General features: G+C 39.2%; 2 protein-coding genes across 2 annotated transcripts; one reads left to right on the plus strand and one right to left on the minus strand.

Moving 5' to 3' along the window:
- The first annotated feature begins 1,153 nt into the window (after window positions 1–1,153).
- tlk1a (tousled-like kinase 1a) lies at window positions 1,154–13,286 on the plus strand. Its single transcript, XM_054616015.1, is given in 24 exon segments — window positions 1,154–1,449; window positions 1,451–1,483; window positions 1,485–1,527; window positions 5,710–5,822; window positions 5,933–6,004; window positions 6,861–6,899; window positions 7,268–7,343; window positions 7,436–7,479; window positions 7,660–7,755; window positions 7,848–7,934; window positions 8,030–8,122; window positions 8,366–8,476; window positions 8,575–8,711; window positions 9,182–9,370; window positions 9,529–9,595; window positions 10,130–10,227; window positions 10,476–10,557; window positions 10,649–10,740; window positions 10,965–11,054; window positions 11,166–11,335; window positions 11,494–11,629; window positions 11,727–11,838; window positions 11,928–12,035; window positions 12,151–13,286. Coding segments are annotated over 24 exon segments (2,301 nt in total). The 5' UTR covers window positions 1,154–1,407; the 3' UTR covers window positions 12,322–13,286.
- Window positions 13,287–13,473: 187 nt separating this feature from the next.
- On the minus strand, window positions 13,474–21,316 carry LOC129105122 (Golgi reassembly-stacking protein 2-like). Its single transcript, XM_054616018.1, has 10 exons — window positions 20,539–21,316; window positions 19,154–19,234; window positions 18,852–19,055; window positions 18,528–18,614; window positions 18,314–18,444; window positions 17,942–18,074; window positions 17,727–17,859; window positions 17,479–17,562; window positions 15,522–15,638; window positions 13,474–14,685 (listed from the first exon to the last, which is right to left on the minus strand). The coding sequence occupies exons 1-10, from the start codon at window positions 20,599–20,601 to the stop codon at window positions 14,453–14,455; spliced, it is 1,266 nt and encodes a 421-aa protein (XP_054471993.1). The 5' UTR covers window positions 20,602–21,316; the 3' UTR covers window positions 13,474–14,452.
- Window positions 21,317–25,106: the final 3,790 nt, after the last annotated feature.

Below are 25,106 nucleotides of genomic sequence, written 5' to 3' on the forward strand. Positions count from 1 at the left end.
AATTAAACGTTTGACTTACTTAGTCAACATTATGAGATAGGCAATATAACTATATTTTACTGCCCAATATTCTGACTTAATTGGTCATAATTGTAAGGTACTTAATAATTAAATATAGCATATACTATGACTTATATATTTTACTTATCTCAGCATTTTGACAGCACTTCATAATGTCCACGACCTGTCAATATCATCCAACAGAAATTTAATATTGTAATATTCATTGCACTTTTTTTCTTCACTGCTTTATTTTTCTTTGTTTTCTTGTTGTTTATAATGTATTGTTATTATAAATCATATCTTGTATAATTGCTTTTTCAACAGTATTTCATATCATATGTATTTTCTTTTTGTATTCATTATAGTATTGTGATTTTTAAAAAAATATTATATAGGTGGAGGCTTCAAATAAGCCCAGTGGGCTTTCTGCCTCTTCCTGCACTGTAATATCACTTATCAATGTTATGTTTTTTATATTTTTAAATTGTGCAAATAAACTAAACTAAAAAAATATCTTTAAAGGAAAAATGTCATATTTATTTTTTGTTCTAAACATTATAATCCTGGTAAGTTTTCCACCAGTTTACAACTTGTACCTAAAATGTATGTTATGCATGGTGCATGTGTGCAGTTTATATCATTACCAAAGTATGTCTGGACGATACTTTGGAATTAATATTCATTGCATTTTTTTCTTTGTTTTCTTGTTGTTTATAATGCATTGTTATTATAAATCATATCTTGTATAATTGCTTTTTCAACAGTATTTCATATCATATGTATTTTCTTTTTGTATTCGTTATAGTATTGTGATTTAAAAAAAAAATATTATATAGGTGGAGGCTTCAAATAAGCCCAGTGGGCTTTCTACCTCTTCCTGCACTGTAATATCACTTATCAATGTTATGTTTTTTATATTTTTCAATTGTGCAAATAAACTAAACTAAACTAAAAAAATATCTTTAAAGGAAAAATGTCATATTTATTTTTTGTTCTAAACATGATAATCCCTGGTAAGTTTTCCACCAGTTTACAACTTGTACCTAAAATATCTGTTATGCATTATGCATGTGTGCAGTTTATATCATTACCAAAGTATGTCTAGACTTCATTTGGTCAAAAATCTATCAACCTCGCGATAAAAAAAAAATGTTGCACACGATGCATGACGTTTCATAGGCAACCACTTGAAGACGGAGAGGTGGCCCCGGAGCCAGGACGCTCTCTGCCGAGGCGTGACGAGGTTTGTGCCCCAAAAAAGCCGATAATAATCAGACACTTTGCCTCAGCGGTAGCCACCGTGTCCGCGTCAACAGAGCTGCGGTGGGTCCGGCGGTCAACCCCGCGGCCTTTGTGGACGAACAACCGTGCGAGCTGCAGAACCAACACACGAAAAGTAGCTTGATGAGTGTCCAAAGTAGTGGAAGTTTGGAGGGGACGCCATCTTTGGTCCCAGCTCTCCACGTCCCCAACACGGACTGTGTTTTCAGCAACATACCACGGCAGCGGTGAAGGCCCAGGAAGGTATTGTTGGATGTATTAAGACGTGCATGTGTTTTCTACTTGCTCCCTTTTAGTCATCGTGTGCAGAGCGAAGGAGGGGATTGTAGTAAAACGACCCGAGGAAACCAGGCTTCTAGCTATCGTTTCACCAAAGCGTCAGCTGCAAAGTCAACTGAGCCCGTGTGGCTAGTAACTTAGCACTGAGGACCGTGTCTCTGCTGCGGTAACCTATTGACAAATACGTGCATAATGGCGATCAGGTGGGCCGCTGTAATCAGTGCAGCACGCCGCCGCTACGGCAGCACCACCGCCGCGGACGGAGGGGTGTTAATGGGTCAGTGACGGGGAGGAATCCGGCATGTTTGTGGTGATGGTTTAGGGTTAAACCAGCGGATAAGTTAGGTGTGCATGGCACTGGTAGCCATCCTTTGTGTGTGACGTTGGACTGTGCTGTTTCTCTGCCACACTACACATGTAATAGCCTTGGATCTGCAGAGGATCCATACCAGTGATGGCCGTGGGTAGCCTTGGTTGACCTTTTTTTTTTTTTTTTTTTTTTTTTTTTTTTTTTTTTTTTTTTTTTTTTTTTTTTTTTTTTTTAGTATTGCTAACTTAAAAATGGAGTAAAGACCGTCATGTTGCACTGGATGCCCCCATTCTGCTGTGCAGAATACTAACTTGCACACACACATAACTGAGGCTTATTTGGAGACCCAGTGTAGTTGTCACTTGTGTTTATCACACCTACTTGTTCCCTCAGTAGTTTCCACTGGGTATTGTAATTATGAGGACTTTTACTTGGCTTTGGCCATTGAGGGAGCAACCAATTTGATCAGTATTAGTGTCATATGCATTGATTTTTAAATTGATTAATACACATTGCCTATATTGGTATGACACTGGTAAAAAAAAATAAAAAAATATGTAAAATTGGTAGGTTTTTGTTCTCTGTGAGTTAACCCCAGGTAAGTAATCCAACCCGATGAATGCCAGAGATTTTTTAAGACTTTCCAAGTGTCTGCCATAAACAGGTGGTCAGTCTGCTCAGCAGCACTGAGTTAAAATGACATCCACAGCAAGAGTTGTAAGGGTTCAACCACATGTTCCTGCAGGGGCTGGAATATAGATAATAGTTATGCATGAGGCCTTGGTGTTTTGAGACAAAGGGGAAATCCTTGTGGAAAACCACAATGATGTGTAGTTATGAGGTGAAACTGGCGTGAAAAAATCTTGTTGAAAGGTGAGATATTTTCAAGGAGCCATCTTACACCAGCTGGAAAGAGATTGTTCTCCTAAACTACAGTGACGCCTCCTCCTAAAGATTATGTTTTTTATAGATACAATCATATAATTCAACAGAATGTATGAACACATTAAAAAAAAAATATATATATACAGCTTCTTGTGAGTATTGCAGTGCTAACTTGCCATATGAGTTAAACTTGTCAGCCAAACAGTAATGAGGAGGAAGGTTAAAAAAAAAGAAAATGTGCTATTCATTTGAATAGTTGCAAATTAAGTGAAAAAAACTTGTCCTTGTATGTCTTGGTGATTACAGGGCTGAGTACTTCGCACCACTGTACACGCATTGCAATATAGTCTTGCTCATTCATCTAGTCATGAAAGACTGCTGTCTGCAGTAAAGGACTTCTTCAGCAAAATAGACTACAAATTAGATTAGAGGCCAAAGACACAACATGGGAAATGTTGCAAGCATACTTTGTCTCTGAGATGCTTTAGGAAGAGGAAATGGACCCGTTGCTGGATTGTAACTAAGATTTGTCCTATTCAAATTTTTTTAACCCTGCTCAAGCAAACATGGGAGGGTTTGCTTCTGTTAATGTGGTGTTTAGGTGTTATCAGGGCAAAGTGTTGGCAACGGTTAGTATACATTTTCAAACTCCTGAATATTTGATCAGTGCTTCTGTAGTATGTGGTGGTGCAGATGATGACGAGAGGTTTCTGATAAACAATTTAGGTTGGAAAAGGGGGAACAACTTGTCAATCCAGGAAAATGTCTTTTCAATAAACCACATCATTATTTTAAGTCCAGTTATAACTTGCATGTAGATCATAGTTATGATTTAAAGTTCTTATCTTTAGACAATTGTACGCATCTGATAATTGAATTTCAACTACTGAATTTGGCCTACATATCCTTTTGCTTCTCTGCCGCTAGACTTTCCACTTCATCGCATTTCAGTGCACTACTTTTTATGATGGACAGAGTATCATAGTAGGCATAATCGTTTAAAAGAAAAATCTGGTTTTAGAACATAAATCAATAGTCTGTTTTCACTTAAGCAACACTTTTCACCCCATGTAACACAGTTATCACCGAATACAAGTCACCAGCAGGGTCGTTATGTAAACATTCTGTCAAAAAAAATCCCCATATTAACCTAAAACCTATCCAAAACTATCCCCATTTGAAATTGTGATGGAGGCTTTTCTTCATCTCTGCTGTTGGTCAAATTGTCATGGTGTAGTTGGTTGGTCATTGCTTTTTAGCTGTAGCCAGATACAAGCCTGTGCTTGTTGAGCTGTTTATAACACACCGGTAATACAAATATAATTTTTTGTTTAAGAACTTATTTGAATATACATTGTTTAAACTCTTAAGTATATAAATCTATTTTGCGGCTGGTTTTGTGGATGACATTGAATTACTAACTGGGGTTGATTTTGATTTAATAACATGAGCCATTTTGGGGTTTTTTTTGAGTGGGGGGGGCACCTACGTGATCATCTGCTGATCTGGAAAATAGTAGCAGGTCGTTATTAAGTCAGTCAACTGTGTCTGACCTGTTACGACACATTTCTCAGTGACTTCCTTTTGCACACTGAAAAGGGCCTTTGTGCTCGCTGCTGCTGCATTATAATGTATAACTTAACAGCAGACGTCCATCCATCCATTCTCTACCAGTTGTCCAGGGTTGGGTCACGGGGGCAGCAGGCTAAGCAGTGTTTTCCAGACATCCATCTCCCAAGCAACCTTCCTTATAGGGGTGGGGGAAAATTAGATTTTTGAGTCTCTCGAAGATTTATATTCTCACCAGCGTGTTTTGGGGCTTCCCTGAGGCTTCTTGACGGTTTTAGCAGACAGGATTTGGGTTTTACAGGATTATATCAATGGCTTTTTATTTATCTATTCTTGTTAAGGCTTGTTTTGTGTCATGCGCTGTCAGTCGGGACACTGCAACTTGTACGTGTGTGAGGTTTTAGCATTTGCATATGTCAACAAAGAAGCTGACTTTATACACAAGTATGTGTACTACTTACTGCGTAGTACATTTGGTAAGTCTGTCGTTTAATGATAATGTTGTATGTCTATTTTCATTATCGATCAAAAAGGTGTAAGAAAAATAAGAGGATCTTGGAGTTGTTCCACTATTTCACTTGATATGTCGTTTCAGAAAATTGATTGAAAACGATTAATCATTTGACAAACTAATTGTCAATTATTTTTCTGTAGATTAACTAATTGTTTTGGCTATACTACTCAACCACATTCTGAATAGTTATTGTTTCCTTTCATCTAAAGGAGATTTTTGTTTTTTTCCCCTCATTATCGGTTATTTCTTGTTTGACCATAAGTTTGCTCTATTCCATGCTGCTGTGATTTTGTAGTTATTATTATGAAGAATTATTCAATGTGTAAGGTTCTCCTCCATTTAAATTGATTCCTTTTGTAGATTCAAAATGGTTGTCTCATTAAAACACAGGTTTAGTGGGCAGACCCCTCTGAGTCAGCAGCAACACTGAAGCCCAGGGAGCTCACGTAACAGTCCCCCAGGAGCACACTATTCATCAGTGCCTAGCAGTCGAAACATGGCTCCTGTACTCTCAGGATAATAGTGTTTGTTACTTCTGGACTTCTACTCTGCATTTTGAGTTATCATAAACTATTTAAGTGACTTTATTTAATTTTTTTAGCATTAAGCTGAAACCGGTCTTTGTTATGCCTCTAGGGAATGGCCATGAAGTTGGTCTTGGTCTATATTCTGGTCTAGACGTGAATATTTTCACCTGTGAGGGTTTGAGATTGTATACGTAGCTAAATAAGTCACCTTTTGTTTTAACTCTGCTCCCAGTCTCATTGTGACTATGATATCTGCTCTTGAGTGGGTGCATTCAGAGGCTTGAACTAAGCGCATCCTTGAATAACTGAGACAAACTGTGAATTTTTGCTAATCCTCCCAGGCACTATGGAGGAGCTGCACAGCCTGGACCCCCGGAGACAAGAGTTGCTGGAGGCACGCTTCATGGGCGGGGTTGGCGGTAGCACAGGAGGCAGCACTGGCAGCACAACCAAAGTGAGTGAATATTTAGCTGTGTCAGTGTTTGTACATCATCATTTATCAAAATACTATTTTTAAGAGTCCTATTCTTATTCTCATCGTTGTTTTTTTCTGTTTTTTTTCAGGGATTGACCAATAATGAATGTTCAAATCACAGTTTTGGAAGCCTTGGATCCTCAAGCGACAAGGAGTCAGAGGTACACTAAACTATTGGCACAAACTATTGAAGAATCATTATTATTAATTAATTGATTATATAAGTAAATGTTATTCTTGTTATGCTGTAGAGCTTTGCAATTAATGAGTGAGATCAGAGGCCTTGTTCAGACCTGGTATTAAGATGCGTCTCGTGTGAGCTGATCACTGGTCTACAGCTCCAAGTACAGGTGTAAATGCACACAAGTTTTATTGAGGACCGATCACTCAGACAACATTCGGAGTTGGTCTGGTCAGCATATGGCCACATTATTTTTCAAAAACAGCTGACAAATGCGTTTTACATGACAGGTGACAGACATTAAGGCCATTAATAATTTAAACGTATTCATCAGGAGGTCAGTAGCAATCGGTTCTTTTGTAGAAAAGAGTTTTCAAAAATAGATCTTTTAATCACTATTCCCCCACCCCTTTATTTAATTCATATTTTCACCAGCTGAATAAACCTTTACAGACTATTTTTACAAAAAGGAAAAATTGCTGTTGCTCAGCACTCCCTTGTGACATTGTTCCTCATCAGACATAAGGGACAACTCAGATCAGACCAGCACCTGTTGATTAAGGCCTTGGTTGGATTTGGTGTGTGTAAAGTGTATGAAATAGTTATCCTTGTTATAAAGTAAGGTTCCAGGATTGTTGCAAATTTGTTGTTTATTATTTCTTCATCCTTTTAGAATACTTGTAGACCTATTTGTAGAGTATTTGAAGAAGCAGCACTGATGTGGTAAAATGTCATATACTATCTTGTAAACCGAATCTTCAGGTTATATCCAGTTTTTGCTGCTCTTTTTTTTTAATGATATTTGTCTAAAAATCTTGTCTTTCTCACTTTGATAGGGGTCAGACGTGAAAAGAGGCAGTTCTCCTGCTTATTCGGTAGGTATATAATAACAATTTACAAGTTATTCTTTTAAGGGCTGTTGTTTGTATTTCAACCACTGTGCTTAACATAAAGACTGGACAAACTGACATGAAACTGCAATGAGAGCAGTCACAAGTCAAAGTACAATCTGTTATTATTATTATTATTGCTAAAATCTGTCATGGTAATTTTCAGCAGTACTTTTGTTTTACATTGAGTCTTTTGATTCAATGTTGGAATACATTCTTATTTCAGGCTCAGTTTATTGCCAACTTAATATAAACAAGCAAGCATAAAGATCAAAACAGCCTTTTTGTGTAATATTTAATAAAAAACATTAAACACTGAAGATAAAACATGTTGAATACAATTTCTCTTTCAGACCCCAGAGAAGAAACAGTCAGAAACTGCCAGAGGCAGAAAAAGGAAACCTGAGATCCAATCAGAGAGCAGCCAAGGTGAGTGTCTTTGTGTTAAACTGGTTATATTTCTTGCTTACATTTTATATTAGAAATATTCAACAATCACTTTCCTCTTTTCCTTTTGACAGGGAAATCAATTGCGCGAGGACCCAAAATAAGCGATTATTTTGATGTAAGTTTCAGTTTTCATACGTTCTAAGGAAGTGTTAAGCGAGTGAAATGTGCTATATTAGTCTTTCAACCCCTGAGGCATACTCAATTTCCTGTCTCTAAAATGACAGTACTGTGATTTAAAAGAAAAAAAAAAAACAGTGTCGGCTGTGATGTCACCTTTCCTCTCTTAACCTTTTAGTTCCAGGCAGGAAACGGGTCCAGTCCTGTGAGAGGTCTCCCACCAGTGATTCGATCGCCCCAGAACTCACATTCCCACTCCGCTCAGGGTGTCGCTGTAAGTAACACCTAAACTTGTACTCAGAATCTCTTTGCTGCACCTTTTGGCGTTGCCCTGTCTTAAAAGTAGGGCTCTCTCTTCTGTTGCAGGTTAGACAAAATAGCTCATCTCCTACTAGTCTGTCTTTTGTGGACCACATGACACATCCAAAGCAACTAGCAGTCAAATTTGTTCAGGTGAGAGGAGTCATTGTGAATAGTCGGGACTGCTCTACAATGTCATTTTCAGTGCAGCCTTTTAAAACGACTTCTTTCATCGTATTTCACTCTAGACTGACCTCACAGTGTTGAAGTTGGCTGCCCTTGAAAGCACTAAGAATCTCGACCTTGAGAAGAAGGAGGGGAGAATAGATGATTTGCTACGGGTAAGGAAGAAGTCTTACTCTGTTTACTTCTTTGTAGAAAGCCTTGACTGGGCTGTGATGTTACTTAAATGCAAAACAAATTGGACCATGTTTGCCAAAGTAATGTTTGCTAATAGAACAGACCTTCATTTGTTTTATCTCAATGTTATAAATGGTATTTTTTAAGATTTAAGATTTTAAATAATTGGTGGATTGAAATATAATTTGTTCAGCTATTGATTTTGTTTTTTTCTTGCATCGTAGGCAAACTGCGATCTCAGGAGACAGATAGACGAACAACAAAAATTACTTGAAAAGTACAAGGAACGCTTGAATAAATGCATCACTATGAGCAAGAAGTTGCTCATAGAAAAGGTAAATATATTGTTTTTCTTTACCCTTTATGACCACTCTACATACAGTATATGTCTGAAAAACCTGCATGCAAACCTATATTTTGTATTATTCTTCAGAGCACCCAGGAGAAGCAGGCCTGTCGGGAGAAAAGCATGCAAGATAGACTTCGTTTAGGCCATTTCACTACAGTGAGACATGGAGCGTCATTCACAGAACAGTGGACTGACGGCTATGCCTTTCAAAACCTTGTGAAGTAAGAAGCTTTTCACTGAGATTGTCTGTGTGTTGTTGATCATGTTATTTTCTAGCTACTGTTTTATATTTATTTTCTTCTTGTTCATATTATTTCAATTTATTTATCCTTAGAGTAACAATCTCTTTTTCAGAAACATTACTGTCACAGTGAAGCACACTTTTTTTTTTTTTTCTAGATATGTAGTCTATAATAGTTTTATTGTTTGGCAACTTCTCTGCACATGTGTGATTGGTAGGAGCTTCCCACGACTAACCCTGAATATTCTAAGCATCGGCCCAAAAGGGTGAATCTGATTCAATTTGCAAAATTGTGTTTCAGGTGCAGCCAATAATGTTACAACTTTCATATTTGCTCATCTTGTCTATCATTGTCTCAAATTAATTATTTTGATGAGACGTTGTAGCGGAGCATGGGTATGGAAATCGTACTAATTTCCTCTAACTAAAAGCATTGCTTTCTATCTGCAGACAGCAAGAGTGGATAAACCAACAGAGAGAGGACATTGAGAGGCAGAGAAAACTCCTTGCCAAGAGGAAACCTCCATCCTCTAGCAACTCCCAAGCACCAACCACAAACTCGGAGCCAAAGCAACGCAAAACCAAGGCAGTAAATGGAGCAGAGAATGACCCCTTTCTAAAACCCAGCCTACCTCAGCTGTAAGTTAACGCCTTGTGCAATTTCAGACCGACCATTACTCAGGCAAATGCAGTGCATAAAATTCATTCTTTGGCATACTCTTGTACAGCTGGCTTATCGTGACGCTATGCACAAAAGCTAATGTTTTTTTTTTTCTCTTATCTCTCATTCTTGAAAGGCTGACACTAGCAGAGTACCATGAACAGGAGGAGATCTTCAAACTGCGACTTGGACATCTCAAGAAGGTTTGCCCTAATGCTTAACCTGCAGCGAAAATTCATTATATATTCATATTCATTTTTCCTGTTCCCGTGCAGAACAATGACATGACCGTATGGATTTACAAATTTCATAAGATTCACAATGTATCCAGAACCCAATGTTTAAAAAGGATAAATGGAATTTTTATACAGTTTACAAGTTAAAACCTAATCGGAGTCAGTATCCTATTAAGTGTAACAAATCTGTCTTCAATATGAAGATAATTGAACATATTCAGCCCGATTGTCCTGCTTCCAGAGCTGAACCACCGATCCTTTTGTATTAATCCATCTAAGGATGGAGCGAGCCTGTATTTTGTCAATGTATTCATTGTTTTCACCATGAATACGCATCACAGGCAGCTCCTGTCAGACTCCATATTAAGTCAACCGTTAAATATTTAATACAGGACTAGTCAGCTGTGTACAAGAGGGTTTTGATGAGCTCCCCTCCTTGTAGACAGAGTTCTGAAGCTTCTTTTGTGCATTTGTGTGTTTGTGTACTTGAATCATTTATAGGAAGAAGCTGAGATCCAGGCGGAGCTGGAGCGTCTGGAGAGAGTGCGCAACCTTCACATTCGGGAGCTGAAGAGAATAAATAATGAAGACAGCTCACAGTGAGTCCAACTCAATTTCTTTCACAGTTACTGCATTGACATTGGAACAGGATGTAGACACAAGGCCAGTATCCTCATCCATAGTGGTGATATTGAGCAACTGCCCGATGGATGAAGCTTTCTTGTCCTTTTTCCTCATAAGTCATGTATTGGCACAGCAAAGCTTATGCTGAAAAATGTGTCATTGAAACATCCATCTTTAAATTGTTTTCTGTGTGGTTTTTCTTTTTAATTTTTTTCATCCAAAGATTTAAAGATCACCCAACGTTGAATGAACGATATCTGCTCCTACACCTTCTAGGAAGGGGGGGCTTTAGTGAAGTTTACAAGGTAAGTCATTAAATGTTTACAGAGCGAAATAATACTCATAGCAGGTGTTGCTTTTCAAGTATATACCAACATTTTTGTGCATGTCGTGCAGGCTTTTGACTTGATTGAGCAACGATATGCTGCTGTGAAAATACATCAACTTAACAAGAACTGGAGAGAAGAGAAAAAGGAGAACTATCACAAGTATGTTGGCCCATGTGGAAAGATGTAACCTCACCTGCACTTTCCATAATTAGTGTTTCTAATGTTGTGACATACTTGGACAAGCTGTTCTGATGTCCTTTTACTTGCAGTGTATTTATATTCCTTTCTATAAGCCCCAACAGCGGGCTGTCAGTGCAGAACACAGCAGCAACACCTTCATGCTTTGGTTGCTAAAAGAAGCATTATTATCTTCCTCTCCACAGACATGCATGCCGAGAGTACAGAATACACAAGGAGTTGGACCACCCCAGAATCGTGAAACTTTATGACTACTTCTCACTGGACACAGACACGTAAGTGCACTTGATCCATTCTTTAAAATGCATCTCCAGCACATTTAAGTTGGTTTCTGTTAGATGTGTGCTGTGAGTCTTTATACATTCTTTTCCCCCCCTATTCATTAGGTTTTGCACTGTCATGGAGTACTGCGAAGGCAATGACTTGGATTTCTACTTGAAACAACATAAGCTAATGTCTGAGAAGGAGGCAAGGTCGATAGTCATGCAGATTGTGAACGCATTAAGATACCTGAATGAAATCAAACCCCCCATCATCCATTACGACCTTAAGCCAGGTAAACTCATGCTTCTGGACAAATGACCCATCACATCAAGAAAATATGTTAAGTCTGTATCTCATCAGATTGTGACAGTCGAGTGTGTTGAAGCAGTCATCAAAGGAATGGTATGCCTTCTCTTCTTTAGTGCTGACTTCTTTTACTTTGATTTCAAGGCAATATCTTGTTGGTGGATGGCACAGCCTGTGGTGAAATCAAAATCACTGACTTTGGTCTGTCAAAAATCATGGATGATGACAACTATGGCGTGGATGGGATGGACCTGACATCACAGGGTGCAGGGACCTATTGGTGAGATTAAATGTCACACATATACAAGTTTAATATGTACATAGATGCAAGTTACTTTCCACTAAACTTTTTTTTTTTTCTTTTTCATCCTGGCCAGGTACTTGCCTCCTGAATGCTTTGTGGTTGGCAAAGAACCTCCAAAGATCTCCAATAAGGTGGACGTGTGGTCTGTGGGCGTTATCTTTTTTCAGTGTCTGTATGGAAGGAAGGTAAGGAGGGCAATACAGATTCTACCCTTGAAGGTTTTTGTAATCTTTTGCATGATTATTAAGAACTGCTCCTCTGTCTCCCTTTTTAGCCTTTCGGCCACAATCAGTCACAACAGGACATCTTGCAGGAGAACACCATACTGAAAGCTACGGATGTTCAGTTCCCTGTCAAGCCTGTTTCCAGTAATGAAGCAAAGGTAGTTTAAGTTGCATTCAAAAAGGACACGGCTATTTTAAAGTAAATTATGTATTTTCAACAAAAAAATATCTTGAAATGACCGACATTTTTGACACTGTTCCTCCCCACTTCAGGCTTTTATAAGGCGGTGCCTGGCATACAGGAAGGAAGACCGGATCGACGTTCACCAGATGGGAAGCGACCCGTACCTGCTCCCTCACATGCGGAGGTCAAGCTCCTCTGGAAATCTGCAGATAAATGCTGCTGGCTCAGGACCCGCCTCTTCCAGTATCATCTCATACTGACAGCATCGTACTGTGATGAAAATGCAAACTGGCTAAGATGCTCCCACACCCGCAGAGCTTCTCAGAGGCTCTGGCTTGTGGGAAAAGGAGCAGCCGGCAACAGGAGGAGCAGGACACTGGTGGGGAGATCTCACCTGGCCTCCTCTGACCTGCGCCAGGCTTCTACTTGTTACCCAGGGCTTGATCAATGAAGGGACAGTGAGGGGATGTTTTAAAAGGACATGGGTAAAAGGATCTTTATAAGGGTCCGATTAAAGCACTGAAACTGACGACGTACCTTGAAGAAAATGTGACTGGATGCTCTGTTCAGATGTTGCAGATGGAAAAAGCCTTAAAGGGCCGAAGGGACACTTTGCAGCCCAGCGTTTGGATTAAATAACATGGTCCTGCTACGGTGCAAATGATTCAGCTGCTAGAAGTTAATTTACTGGCGAGGAGAGGACAGCCGTCGTTGGGTAGAACTACAAAGATTTCACGATTTGATTTGGCTAAATGTTTTTTTTCATCCACAAATCTTAGGCTTTAATTTGAGTTACTTAGCCATGACAATGTAATGTGTAGCATACAAGTGGCATCTAGTGACATGTAGGTTGGGACAGCGTACTTGCATTTAATGCACAAAGTAACCAAATGTAGAAAAATGACAATGTATAAAATCCTATGCAGGAATATTAATTAAAAGATAAATTGGAAACTGTATATGCTGTACAGGTGAATTTCAAATTTTAAACTGTAGCAGCAACATGTACAAAAAGTTAAAATTTCCCCATGCAAACTAGTATTTCATTTTGCTGCTTTGTTGCTCTTACTTTTTCAAGAGCTGTATGTTCCACTTTGGGTACAAATTGTACAGTTCTGCTAAGAGTGAATAATAAATGCCAGGAAATGTTTTTCCCTCCCAGTGAATGGTACTGTAGAATCAGTCTGTTCATTCCTAAATTAACATCCATATTCACCTGACGATAAACAACTTGGATCAATCTGCCAGCATTTGTCTCTATTGTCTGAGATTACACTGACACTCTGTGGCTGTGTTTGCTATTGCATTGTTACAGGGTTTACCACGGATGCTCAACATGAACCATTTAAGAGATGAGGATAAGAATACAAAGCAGGCACCAGAGGCTGAGATAGAGAAAATACATCGGTTTAATCAAGGTAATGAATTCACTTTACAAATGATTTTTTTGTACAAAACCAAAATCGTTTTATATGTTGAATGGCTACAGCAAGCAAACCTGCTTTTCTAAAGTAAAATCCCCAGTAGTATAAGGTACTGCCCCGCGTTCCTCTGAAGACTGTTAGCAGTTCACAGAACCAATGAAAAGGTCTCCTTTTTGTGGTACCTTGCAATATTTTTTATTTTTTTTGCATTTCCTCTGATCCATTGAGGAGCTGAGCTGTAATATATATGTAGTAGACAACTGCTGATTGTAAACATTTTGTGCAGGTTTACCCTCGGCTGTGTGGCTCAGGCACAAGCTTATTATTGAAGCCGGATAGATGACTAGCAAAGCTAGCTCTCGTATCGACTGACAGACGGCTGTAGTTTTGATTGTGACTTTAGCTTTAAAAAAAATGTACTGGACCAACAAACCAGTAATTCCTGTGGATTAGAAGGGCTGCAAAAAATATTGTAAGGGAACACATACGTAGTTCAGGAAATGAAAATTCCCATTGTTTGACCAGTAAAAAAGAAAGCAACAGACTTGCACACGTAAACCGTTTCCCCATATATATATATACATACATACATACATACATACATACATACATACATACACACACTTTGTCTTTGAACAGAGCTCAAAAAGCCAACACATGTATTTCTATTAAGTAACAAACTATTTTCAAAAGTTATTTTGCGACAGTGAATGCTTGATTCTTGTTATTGTCCTTCTACTGCCATCAACAAACTGCTCTTAAGATGCTGAACTGCTGCTGCTGGACACACATTCACGCTTCGGGAGGCGAAAACCAGCACATGGTTCTAGTGTCTTTAAGAAACTTGGGCTTGTACAACTGTAATAGTGTTCAGGAACAATTTGTCAACTGAGTTGTGCAGCTTATGGGCCGGCTATATTGTGTTAAGACTTAAGAGCAGGCTGACGGCCTTAATCGGTCCTCTCTGCTAAGATGAGTCTGCAGTCATTGTGATATTTATTGATTCAGAGGTGGCCACTGATGATGGGATGGGGGTTCTAGTCAGTGAAGAGTTAATTTGGATAGTGGAGGAGGGATATGTGGCACTGGTATGCATGGTAATAGCAGGAGATGCATTAGCAGTGGTTGGGGGAAGAACAAAGTGAGACGGAGGCAGAGTTACACCAGGTACAACACCTGGCAGGGAGAGAGGTGGGAGACCTGTGGAGCACAACACAAAGTCATTACTTAGAGTGGAATAATCCATTTCAAATGCGCAACATTTGTGTGTGTTCTTTCTTTTTTTTTTCTTAATTTTTTGCAAATTGTTTACCATAAATCGCATCAATTTCTGTATTCTATATTCCCAAAAGGAAAAGGTTAAAAGAACATCTGAGAATGCAACGTCTCAGAAGAAAATTGCATAAAGTTGTCACTACAAACCTTCTGAATCCTTAAAAGGTTTGTAGTGTTGGAGATATTCTGTACTATTATTGTTATCCCATGAAAAGACCAAAACCAACCCAGCCTGTCTTTGGCAATTGGCCTTAAGCCCATTTGTTACTACAGAAGACATATATTTAAGAACGTGTAAGCAATATATAATTTTATAAATCAGTAAAATTTCCTCAAACAGGGTATTGTAGTTTATAGCAAATAATAGTCAAAATGGAATAAATAATGCGTAGTATCATATAATAAAAGTCAAGGTATAATAGTATGTCATAAAATGTATAATATAGTATGTCATAAAAAATGTAATTTAAATAGTCACAGTATAGTAAGTCAGTGTAGTATATCATAAAAATTTCATAGAGAAGTGTCATTAAAAATGTCATATTCAAAGTCATAATATAGTTTGTCATTTAAAGGCGAAGTATAGTTTATCATAAAAAGTCATAGTATGTCGTAAAAAATGTCAGTGTAGTAGGGCATTAAACATTATATAAAAAGTCACAATATAATATGTCATAACATCATTTAATAAGTCAAAAAGTATCTTTTTTTTAAGATTATTTACATCTAACCCAAGCACATCTTAAAGAACACGATCATACCTGCATGTTGATATCCACCAACTCCAGGTGGCAATACGTGGCCCATGTCTGGTAATGTGATATTTAGATTTGGTAAATGAGGAAAGGGTGGAAGACCTCCAGGTAAGGGCATTAAACCTGTGCAAAAATAAAAAAAAAATATATATATATACAGTCCCTGACAAAAGTCTTGTCACTTATCCATTTTGTAGAAACAACAGCTTATAACCTGACTTTTAATTTATCCATTGGTTTTAGAAATGGCTCATATGAAAGCTAAAACCCTCCCAAATTATGTTTAATATACTAAAATAAATTTGCTTCACTGAAGAAAGATTGATCATTTAATGAACACAGAAAGGTCAGATTTTGGCATGACAAAAGTTTTGTCGCCTACAGAGAGTAATGTGAAAATTGAACAAATAATTTACTTCAAATACAAAAATATGTTGCATAACATCAGTGAATTAAGTAGTGGTGCTGTGAGATCCATATTTAATATCTTGTATGACTTCCATGAGCTTGAAGGACTGCATCCATGCGGTTCGACAATGATTCATACAATTTATTGATGAAGTCATCAGGAATAGCAAAGAAAGCAGTCTTACATGCCTCCCAGAGTTCATCAAGATTCTTTGGTTTCGTCTTCCATGCTTCCTCTTTCATTCTACCCCAGACATGCTCAATGATGTTCATGTCTGGTGACTGGGCTGGCCAGTCCTGGAGCACCTTGATCTTCTTCGCCTTGAGGAACTTTGATGTAGAGATGGAAGTATGCGATGGAGCACCATCCTGCTGCAAAATTTGACCCCTTGTATGGTTGGGAATGTAAGAGGTAGCTAATACTTGATATTTTAGGCTATTGATATTGCCTTCCACCCTGCAAATCTCTCGCACACCCCCATACTGGATGTAACCCCAGACCATGATTTTTCCGCCACCAAACTTAACTGTTTTCTGGGTGAATCTCGGATCCATGCGGGCTCCAGTAGGTCTCCTGCAATATTTGCGGCGGCTGTGATGTAATTCAACCGAAGATTCATCTGAGAAATCCACCTTCTGCCACTTTTCCAGCGTCCATCCTTTTATCAGGCTATGGGCCTTGGCAAATGCCACACGTTTTTTTAATTGCCTTTTGTTTAGTGCTGGTTTCTGGGCACTGATTCGACCATGGAGGCCATTTCGAGACAGAATTCTACAAACTGTCCTGGTTGACACGGGGACTTGAGGTGACCAGGCCTGGTGGAGCTCTGCTGCAGTGGAAAAGGGGCTGGCCTTGGATTTTCGAGCCAACAAACGGTCCTCCCGAGCAGTTGTCTTGCGGGGTCTGCCGGACCTGGGCTTGTCAAAAACATCTCCAGTCTCTTCAAATCTTTTTCTTATTCTTTGTACTTGACGCTGAGACACATTGAAGGTGTCAGCCACCTCAGCAGTGGATCTGGTCTTCAGCCTCTTGATAATCAACGCTTTGGTCTCAGGGTGAATCTTAGGCATGTTGTCAGAGGTCAAGTTGCAGTTGATGTGAAGGTCTGGTGTGCTGGGGTTCTTTTTATACACACCCACTAATTGATTGATCAATTATTGATCACAGGTGAGGCTGTAATCTAGGATTGGGTGCATCATATGACAAGGCGACAAGACTTTTGTCTTTGCAAAAACTGACTCAGTGGGCTTTACCAAGCTGTGAACGTTAGAATGCTTTTCAGCAGTTTCGTTTGGCACCAAAACATTATTTCAAAAGCTGTTGGGATTGAAATTAGCCATTTCTTGGAAAAAAAAATTGATTACAAATATATTTGAGGGGCACTTAAGGTCAACTTGTACCCAAGCGACAAGACTTTTGTCAGGGACTGTATATACAAATTAGCAATGCTAGGTCAGCAGGCAAAAGTCATGTTAGTTTGGTCTCAGTGTAGCTTTGTGTGGCTTTGGCTCCACACCTGGGGAGCTATAACCTCCTAAAATAATTTCTACAAACCTGGTTGTATGGCAGCATGATTGACAGACAGGGGAGCGCTTTGTGAGGAGGGGGCGTGGCTGGGCAGCGGGACGGTAGGAGCGCCTGAAAAATAATAATGTTATTGTCTTTGTTTACACTGTTTGTTCTTTTTAGGTCTACAAGCAACAGCTTGATGAATTTTCCACATACATTTAACTTGATCTGCAATAGTCAACCTTGCATCAATTCAAACAGGATATTTTGAGCAGTCAGATATTAAAGTGTACCTGTTTGTAGATTGCTAACAGCAGTGGTCAGGTTAGAGCTGACTGACACAGCGGTGAGAGCCTGCTCTAATCCAGTGGAAGCAGAAGAAGACACCACAACAGGAACGGTTGGAATGACAGCAGAGAGATGGACCTTGTAACAAAAATTACGTTATCTCAGTTAATGTTGACAACAACTGGAAGCGATTATTTCTTTGTACAAGATGCTGAGCTACCTCTGTGAAGCCATCTTTAGGTGAAGTGGTGGGCTCACTGGGAGTCCGTGCAGAGAAAATGATATTTTTGCCCTCTAAAAATGGCAGAGTAGGTATTCTGTGCAGGTAGCCGTAGCCAATCCCACACCCTAGACTGCAGAGACAGAAGTACTGTGAGGAGAAACGCCCAAACATTCCACAGTAGCCGTGAAGATTACCTGAAATGACTTCCCTCCCCAAATGACAAGATGTGACTTTAAAAAACCAACACCGTGAAATCATCTGGTATAGTAGCTGTGATAGCCTGCTACAATTTAAAGACCCTCCATCCAGTCAGTGGCTGTTTCTATTGTTATTGAGCTCCATTCATGTTAAGTTTCCATTAGGACATACCTGCCTTCTCCACCCCAATCACAGTTTGGAGTGATGACCACCTCACGGCAGTTGTCGGTATCTGTGTTGTAAACATACAGCTTCAGCTCCTTCCCCTCATGGGTTTCAACCACGGAGAACAGATCTTCACTCTGTTAAAGGAGCAAAGATTCATGGCAGGTCAACCTGTTTCCAACTTTAGGTCAACGTTACTACTGATCTGCAAAGCAAGTACCTCGTTCATGGCCGTGTCAACTCCTATAATGTAGTCGGCGTGGGCCCTCAAACCGGCCAGGGCTGCAGGGCAGTTTGGTTCCACTTCCTGGATGCATTAAAATCATAAAGTATAAACATTACAGGTGATACATAGCATTACTTTCAAAAAAAAAAAAAAAGTTAATTCATGCTTATCTATGAATGTTATTTTACACTTCTTTGCAATTACTTTTAATAAAAAATGTGCAGTTATGCATGTTGCATTATTAAAATAATCATACAAAATATGTAAAAACACATTAAATAGGTTTCTCCCAATCTGTCATCAGACCAGCACACTCACCAAAACATGCCAAACATTTTCATTTGCTCCCTCAAAGCTGCAGAAGCGAATGCTGAGTCCCAGAAGCCCCTGGCCCCCCCACATGTTGCTGGGTGTGACTGTTGTCTCCCTCACCGCCAGTGTCTTGCTACTGTACAACAGTATCTTGACGGGTCTCTCCACATTCATCTTCAGCACCTCTTTTAGGGTGTCATTGTCCTTGTTCTGTCAGAGATCAAACATGCAATAATCTGTCATAACACTTGTTAAAGCTAGGCCATTAGCTGCAGTAAGTTTCATAATTGCAATTGTAGTAAACTTACCAGTCTGGTGTCACTAACGGAAAGGATGAAATCAAAGAATGGCTCCAGTCCTGCACAGTGACCGGGGGAATTCTCTTGCACCTGTAAAGAAAGCATCATCAAGATGAGACAATAAAACCTTGCAAATAGTATAACGTCATTCTGAGAAGTAGCTAGAGCTGTGTTTCTCAACCTTTAATTAAGAAAAAACAATGTGACCCAAAAGATATCCATCTTTGCCTCTGACATCCTATGTGATAAACAGTATCTTTTAAGTTTATTTTTCAAAACAGAGAAAACATGTTTTATAACTAGGATCAAGCTGATCTGAAAGTAAGAATCCACTCCAGTAACTTGAATCCAGTTTATTGTCAAATGTCTGTCCTCAAATGAGCCTGACTTAACCGGTTATCTCACTGTGGTGTGCTATCTGACTGTCTTTGTTCTTCCCCGATCGCTAATGAGCCACACACGAGCCACACATGACACAAGCTGCCAATTCAGTGTACAGACACATCACTAGTGCACTCTTTACCCTACATTTAATATATATATATGTATCCCCAGCTGCATGGATCTAAAACTGAGTCAGTTTTCTGCAATAACGAAATTGATAGAACTGATGGTGGAAAAACTTAATTCCATAATGACATTGACAAAGACACTTACATTATTACCCGAACCCTTAATGAGGTTGGTGTTGGCGCAGATACCACTAGAGCTTTAAATTAATTGATTGAGCAGGTTTCAGGTTCTTAAATGTCAATATTTGCTGGCTTAGTCTTCTATGATAGTAAATACACATATTAAGGTTTTGGACTTTTCAGGTTGGACTTTTCAGGTCCAAACTCTTTCGCCTGTGACCTTCATCAGGGTCAGAGTCACCTAAAGTTGCTCTACATACTAATATACTCTTTGTTTAGTCAAAACAAGCAATTTGAAATATTTCAACTTTGGCTTTATGGAGATGTAATGGCCATTTTATTTCAATTACAATTAACTGAGAAAATAAGTTATGTCAAAACATTTTTTGTTTTTGTTTTTGTTTTATAAAAAAAGCACACACCCTTCCTTCCCAGTTTATGAATAACTTTAGTAGCCACACCGGTTATTCTGGCAACATGTGACGTTTAAAAGAAGAAATCATCAGATGCTGTTTACTGCGCATGCCCGAATAAATACTTACCATGTCAACACATGTGAATTGACGCAGTTTCAAAACAACCTGTCTAATTAATAGTAGCTACTATGTATTAGTGAGTTAATACACCTACACCCCCCACAGCTGTCCCCACAGCTGTCAGTGTCTCTCTCTCTCTCTCTCTCTCTCTCTCTCTCTCTCTCTCTCTCTGCCTTCAAAGTAAATATGCTGCATTTCCCCACCGTGCCGTGAAACCCGCTCTTACCCTGAGGACGTGGTAGCCTTCCGTTCCTCCGCCCGGTATCTCGACGCTTTGGGACCCTCCCATGTCTCCCCCTGAATGCGTGTATCAGGGTGGGCCAGCTGTGTCTGTTAGCAGGCGGCTCTCCACCTGACCATGGTCGATAGTAACAGCGCACTGTTTCCTGCGCTTCCTGGTTCCCAGCACTTCCGCTTTGGTGCAACCAACCCTCTGTGGTGTCTGTGTGCGATGACAGCATGAATGCTTACTGCAAAGGCTTCAAATCCAAGTGATGATCACCCAGATGCCGCCTGGAAACAAGCCTAGCGGTGAAAGGCAGAAGTATGATTCATAAACACTGAATCTGAATGTTTTTGCTTTGTCAAGTCAGGGCAAAACTTGATAAAGCCAATATTTTTTTAAGTAAGTCTGACTCCAGTTTAGGTCTAATGTCCAAAGCTCTGCTGGAAGGTAAAGTAAATAAACGTGTGCACAATTCTAATGTACATTTGTGAGATACTGGTACTTTTCCTGAGATTCTCCACTTACCACTTCTAACACTTAACACACAATATCTCAGAGGAAAAAAATAAAAGTGTTTTGCTCCTGTCTGATCTCTGTTGCTCTGTAACATTACTTTGCAGATAAAGTTCAATTCAAAATAGAATGAGCTCATGAAATGTGATGATTAACATCACCAGCACCTGCTTAAACATTAACATGTTAAATTGGATCAATAATTCAACACTCTTAATGTGATATACTTCATAATGAGTGAGGTACTTTTTAAAGTTAAACATCATTTTGCTGCTACTTTACTTTTTCTTAAGAAAAAATTTGAACGCGCAACTTAAGCAATAATAGAAGATAGTGTCTGCAGTCTTTTCGAGTTCTGCCTCCTTCCTGTAGTTCCTTTGTCTAATATGTTATAGATATAGATTAGTTGCTTGAATTAGGTGTGTTGATCAGAGATGTAATAAAGACTACTTACCTTAAATTCTCTGGAAGATGAGTAATGAGTCTCTTGGCGAGTAACTTCCTGTCACCATCTATAACCATTAACCTAGCTGAGTGAAAACCTCAGCTTTACTTTTGAAAGCAGTTTTTTTTTATTTATTCAGATGCCAGTTGCTTTTGATTTGATCGAACAATCATGTCAGAGCAGAAACCAGAGCCGGGGTAGATGTGAGAGAATAAAATTGTCTCCTTGATCAAACGGCGATAATGAGGGATATCATCAGTGCTATGAAGAACATGGGCTCAAGGAGTCGATTAATGTATATGTAGTTGAATATCTCTGATGTGCGGCAGCTCTTATCAAATAATTTGAAATAAACCTGCACAGCATTGTGATTCTCCTCATCAATCATCAGCTATCATGTCAGTCTATGCATCCGCTGGAGCTCACCTTGATTTGGTCTCTGCAGGCTGAGCTGGATGACACTTTAAGCTTAAAATGCATCCTCATTTAAGAGAGGAGATCAAGCATCATTGTGATATATACTGACAATAAGATTTTATTCATGACATTGTGGACTATGCCAATATTGTGATGCATATAATAACCTTAGAATTATGATTATCTTACAATTTGTCTCCTGCATTAGATGTGAAAACACTGACAAGGAAAAATGAAGGCATTTCTTTGTTAATTTGACAATTAGAAAATCACCAAATATATTTGACTTTTCAAAATGACACATTTAAAAAAAGAAAATAACACCATACAAACCTCAAACGTACATGTCATCATTCATTGTTCCCAAACAGATGTTAGCGTCTATTATCTACTACCAGTGAGAAATACACTTCACATGGTGACACTTGCTCTTTCAAGACAGATAAATAAACTCTGTGTTTCAGCAGAAGCTTGCTGACGCATTAAAACTCTGCGATCACTGTTCCGGATGGCTCTTTTCAGATTTATACTTCTTCAGTCCTCCTTGGAATTTACAACTAAAGCTGCAAACTGATGTACTTTAGTTCAGGCATTTATACCAGAAGTCTAAGGAGGCAACGAATACATTAACAAAGAAGTGGCAAGAAATTAAAATGTCCATAATTTGATGGATATTTATATTTCCCCCTGCTTGCTGTGCTCCCAATCACAAACTGCATTTCTACAGAGTCGGCAAAGTAACAGTCACAAACATCATAAGCTGTTATTGTCAGGGTTAGTTGCTTAATGTCTGCAAGAGGTCCTTTTCCACAGGATGAAAGGCAGTTAATACATGCTCCGTGCTGACATAATGTACTCTGTTGTGCTGGGAAGCAGAGATAAAATGCTAAGTGAATTAGAAAAGCCTGCGTTAAGATGACAAAGCAGCAGAGCCAAACACCAGCACAAGTAGTTATCACGTCATTATTGTTGTTGTTTATCATTTTAATTTCAGCAATATCAGACACGTTTCCTGTCCTGCGCTTCACCGTGGATTCTATTCAGAAAAGAAAAAATGGCAGTAGACCACACTTGAGGGCTTCAGAGCACTAGATTACTGTCATTTGCTTAGAGGTTGTTTTGTTCATTTAGCATGCATGATAGCAATCACCACACAGAGACTTGGTTAGGTGCAGTGTAATTGCTCCTGGGCTTGTGCTTATTCCGTTAGAAAAATGTCGAACAGAGACGTTTAGTAGCAGCCTTTCAACTTTAACAAGCGCCACATTAGGTTTACATTTCCCATCTGCAGAGACAGGCAAGTTACAGTCTCTGGACTATTAATCTCCTGCTTAAAATGTACTTTCTGCCAAGATTAATCAAGCCGCGGACATGCAGTCAATAAGAGGAGGCTATTTAGATAAGTGTAACCCATTATAATTACTTTAGAAGTCAGAGGCCTTAAGGTGTTACAATTGATTCAGTTTTTTAATGTCAAGGTGCACTTGCTATTTTCATTTAAGAACAAAATGAGCAGATTGCAGTGGCACATAAACACCTTTTACACCAGAACATTATTGACCTTTAAATTGAAGTAGCAGAGCAAAAATGCGGCCCATGTCGAGCTGTGGATTGTTTATAAATAATGTTGAAAAGGTTAAAAAAAGATTGTATCCAGGCTAACTTGAGAAAGTGTTCATGTGTGTTGTAATGGTGTGTGGAGATGAGGAGGGGGAAGGGCTGGCAAGCAGCCCGCAGTCAATATCATCATCATCATCATCATCATCATTTCATTAGACTGGCCTTACACAATGGGAACGTCAGTATCTATCAGGAAGCTAATGTGGCAGTGATTCCCATGGGCCGGAGATATATTTGGCACTTCATGAAACCACTGACGAGATTCATGGATATATGAGAGAGAGGAGTAGCACAGCTGAGAAAGGATGGATGGGTGAGTGACCTATTGAGTGTGTTGCCTCCACCTAAAAATATTTACAAATTGTGTCCGTAATGGAAATACAATTAACGCACAAGTAAAAAAAAAAGGCAATGCAACAAACCTAATGATAGTCTTCGTTTAATTTGCATCCTTGTTGTATCCTTGTACGTTTGTGTGTGTGTTTGTGTGTCTGTGTGTCTGTGTGTGTGTGTGTGTGTGTGTGTGTGTGTGTGTGTGTGTGTGTGTGTGTGTGTGTGTGTGTGTGTGTGTGTGTGTGTCTGTGTGTGTGTCTGTGTCTGTGTGTGTGTGTGTGTGCCAAATGTGAAATGGAGGGTGAACGGACTAGTGCAGAGACAGACATTAAGTGTTTCACAGTCTGGTGTTCAGAGCCGGGCCCATCCAGCATCCAAAGACAGAGGCTGCTGCAAAAACAGAGCTGATCCAGCTCTTTATTATTGTACTGGCCTGATCTCCTCTTGATCAAGGTTTAATTATGCTTATAATTAAAGCTGATGGAGAAACCGATTGTTGGATAAAGTCATGAACCCTTTAAAATACTACTATATATCAATTTGATAGTCTAAGAAACCTCTTCTTTTCAAACTTGATTTACCCTTATATTGCAAATATAGCTAATTTTCTGAAACATTAGACAGACAATAGGCTGACTGATATTTTTGTACTTGCATACTTTGCGTGACCATTCATTCATGTCTAGAATCTAGCGGGTTACTAAATTTCGACAAACTTTAGGAGCTGAAGGCTAAGTTTAATTTGCATTCAGTTATTATAAGATTCTCCAAGACCTGCTTCCAAATTAGCCAGGATATTACACTTTGGCACGTACAACAGTCGATGACGAAATAAAAAACACTCTCCCTTTTAGATGTGCTAAGAAGTCAGGGGTTATTATTTATATAACCCCATTATATGAGTAGTTATCCCTTTAATCCTCTGTTCTCTGTAACTTTACACTGCAGCCACAGACACCCGCTCTGTAATGATCGCTGCACTGAAGCATGAAACAAAGAAGCAGCGTCTGCTGAGGTGGAGGATGGGAGGAGAGCCAGTGAAACAGCCAGTCCCTCCACGGCTGTGGCGAAATAAAACGCAGCCAGGCAGAGCCTCGAAATAGGCGGCTCAGAAAAAAATGTTAGGAGAGCACAGTCTAATGTGTTTTATGATAAATATCTTAAAAGTGTGAGTAATCGAGGTGCGAGGGAATTGGCAGGGGGTGCTCGTGAAATCTCAGCTGTGAGATGATCAGCCAAT

Source organism: Anoplopoma fimbria, chromosome 16, assembly GCF_027596085.1.
Source record: "Anoplopoma fimbria isolate UVic2021 breed Golden Eagle Sablefish chromosome 16, Afim_UVic_2022, whole genome shotgun sequence".
Taxonomy (NCBI): Eukaryota; Metazoa; Chordata; class Actinopteri; order Perciformes; family Anoplopomatidae; genus Anoplopoma; species Anoplopoma fimbria.

What these genes read in the sequence shown, in the direction of transcription:
- LOC129105122 (XM_054616018.1), bottom strand. Translation starts at nt 20,601, where the DNA reads ATGGGAGGGTCCCAAAGCGTCGAGATACCGGGCGGAGGAACGGAAGGC. An exon ending in TTGACACGGCCATGAACGAG is followed by an intron (nt 18,445 to 18,527) that starts GTACTTGCTTTG and finishes CTCCTTTAACAG; the next exon opens with AGTGAAGATCTGTTCTCCGT. An exon ending in TGTTAGCAATCTACAAACAG is followed by an intron (nt 17,563 to 17,726) that starts GTACACTTTAAT and finishes ATTATTTTTCAG; the next exon opens with GCGCTCCTACCGTCCCGCTG.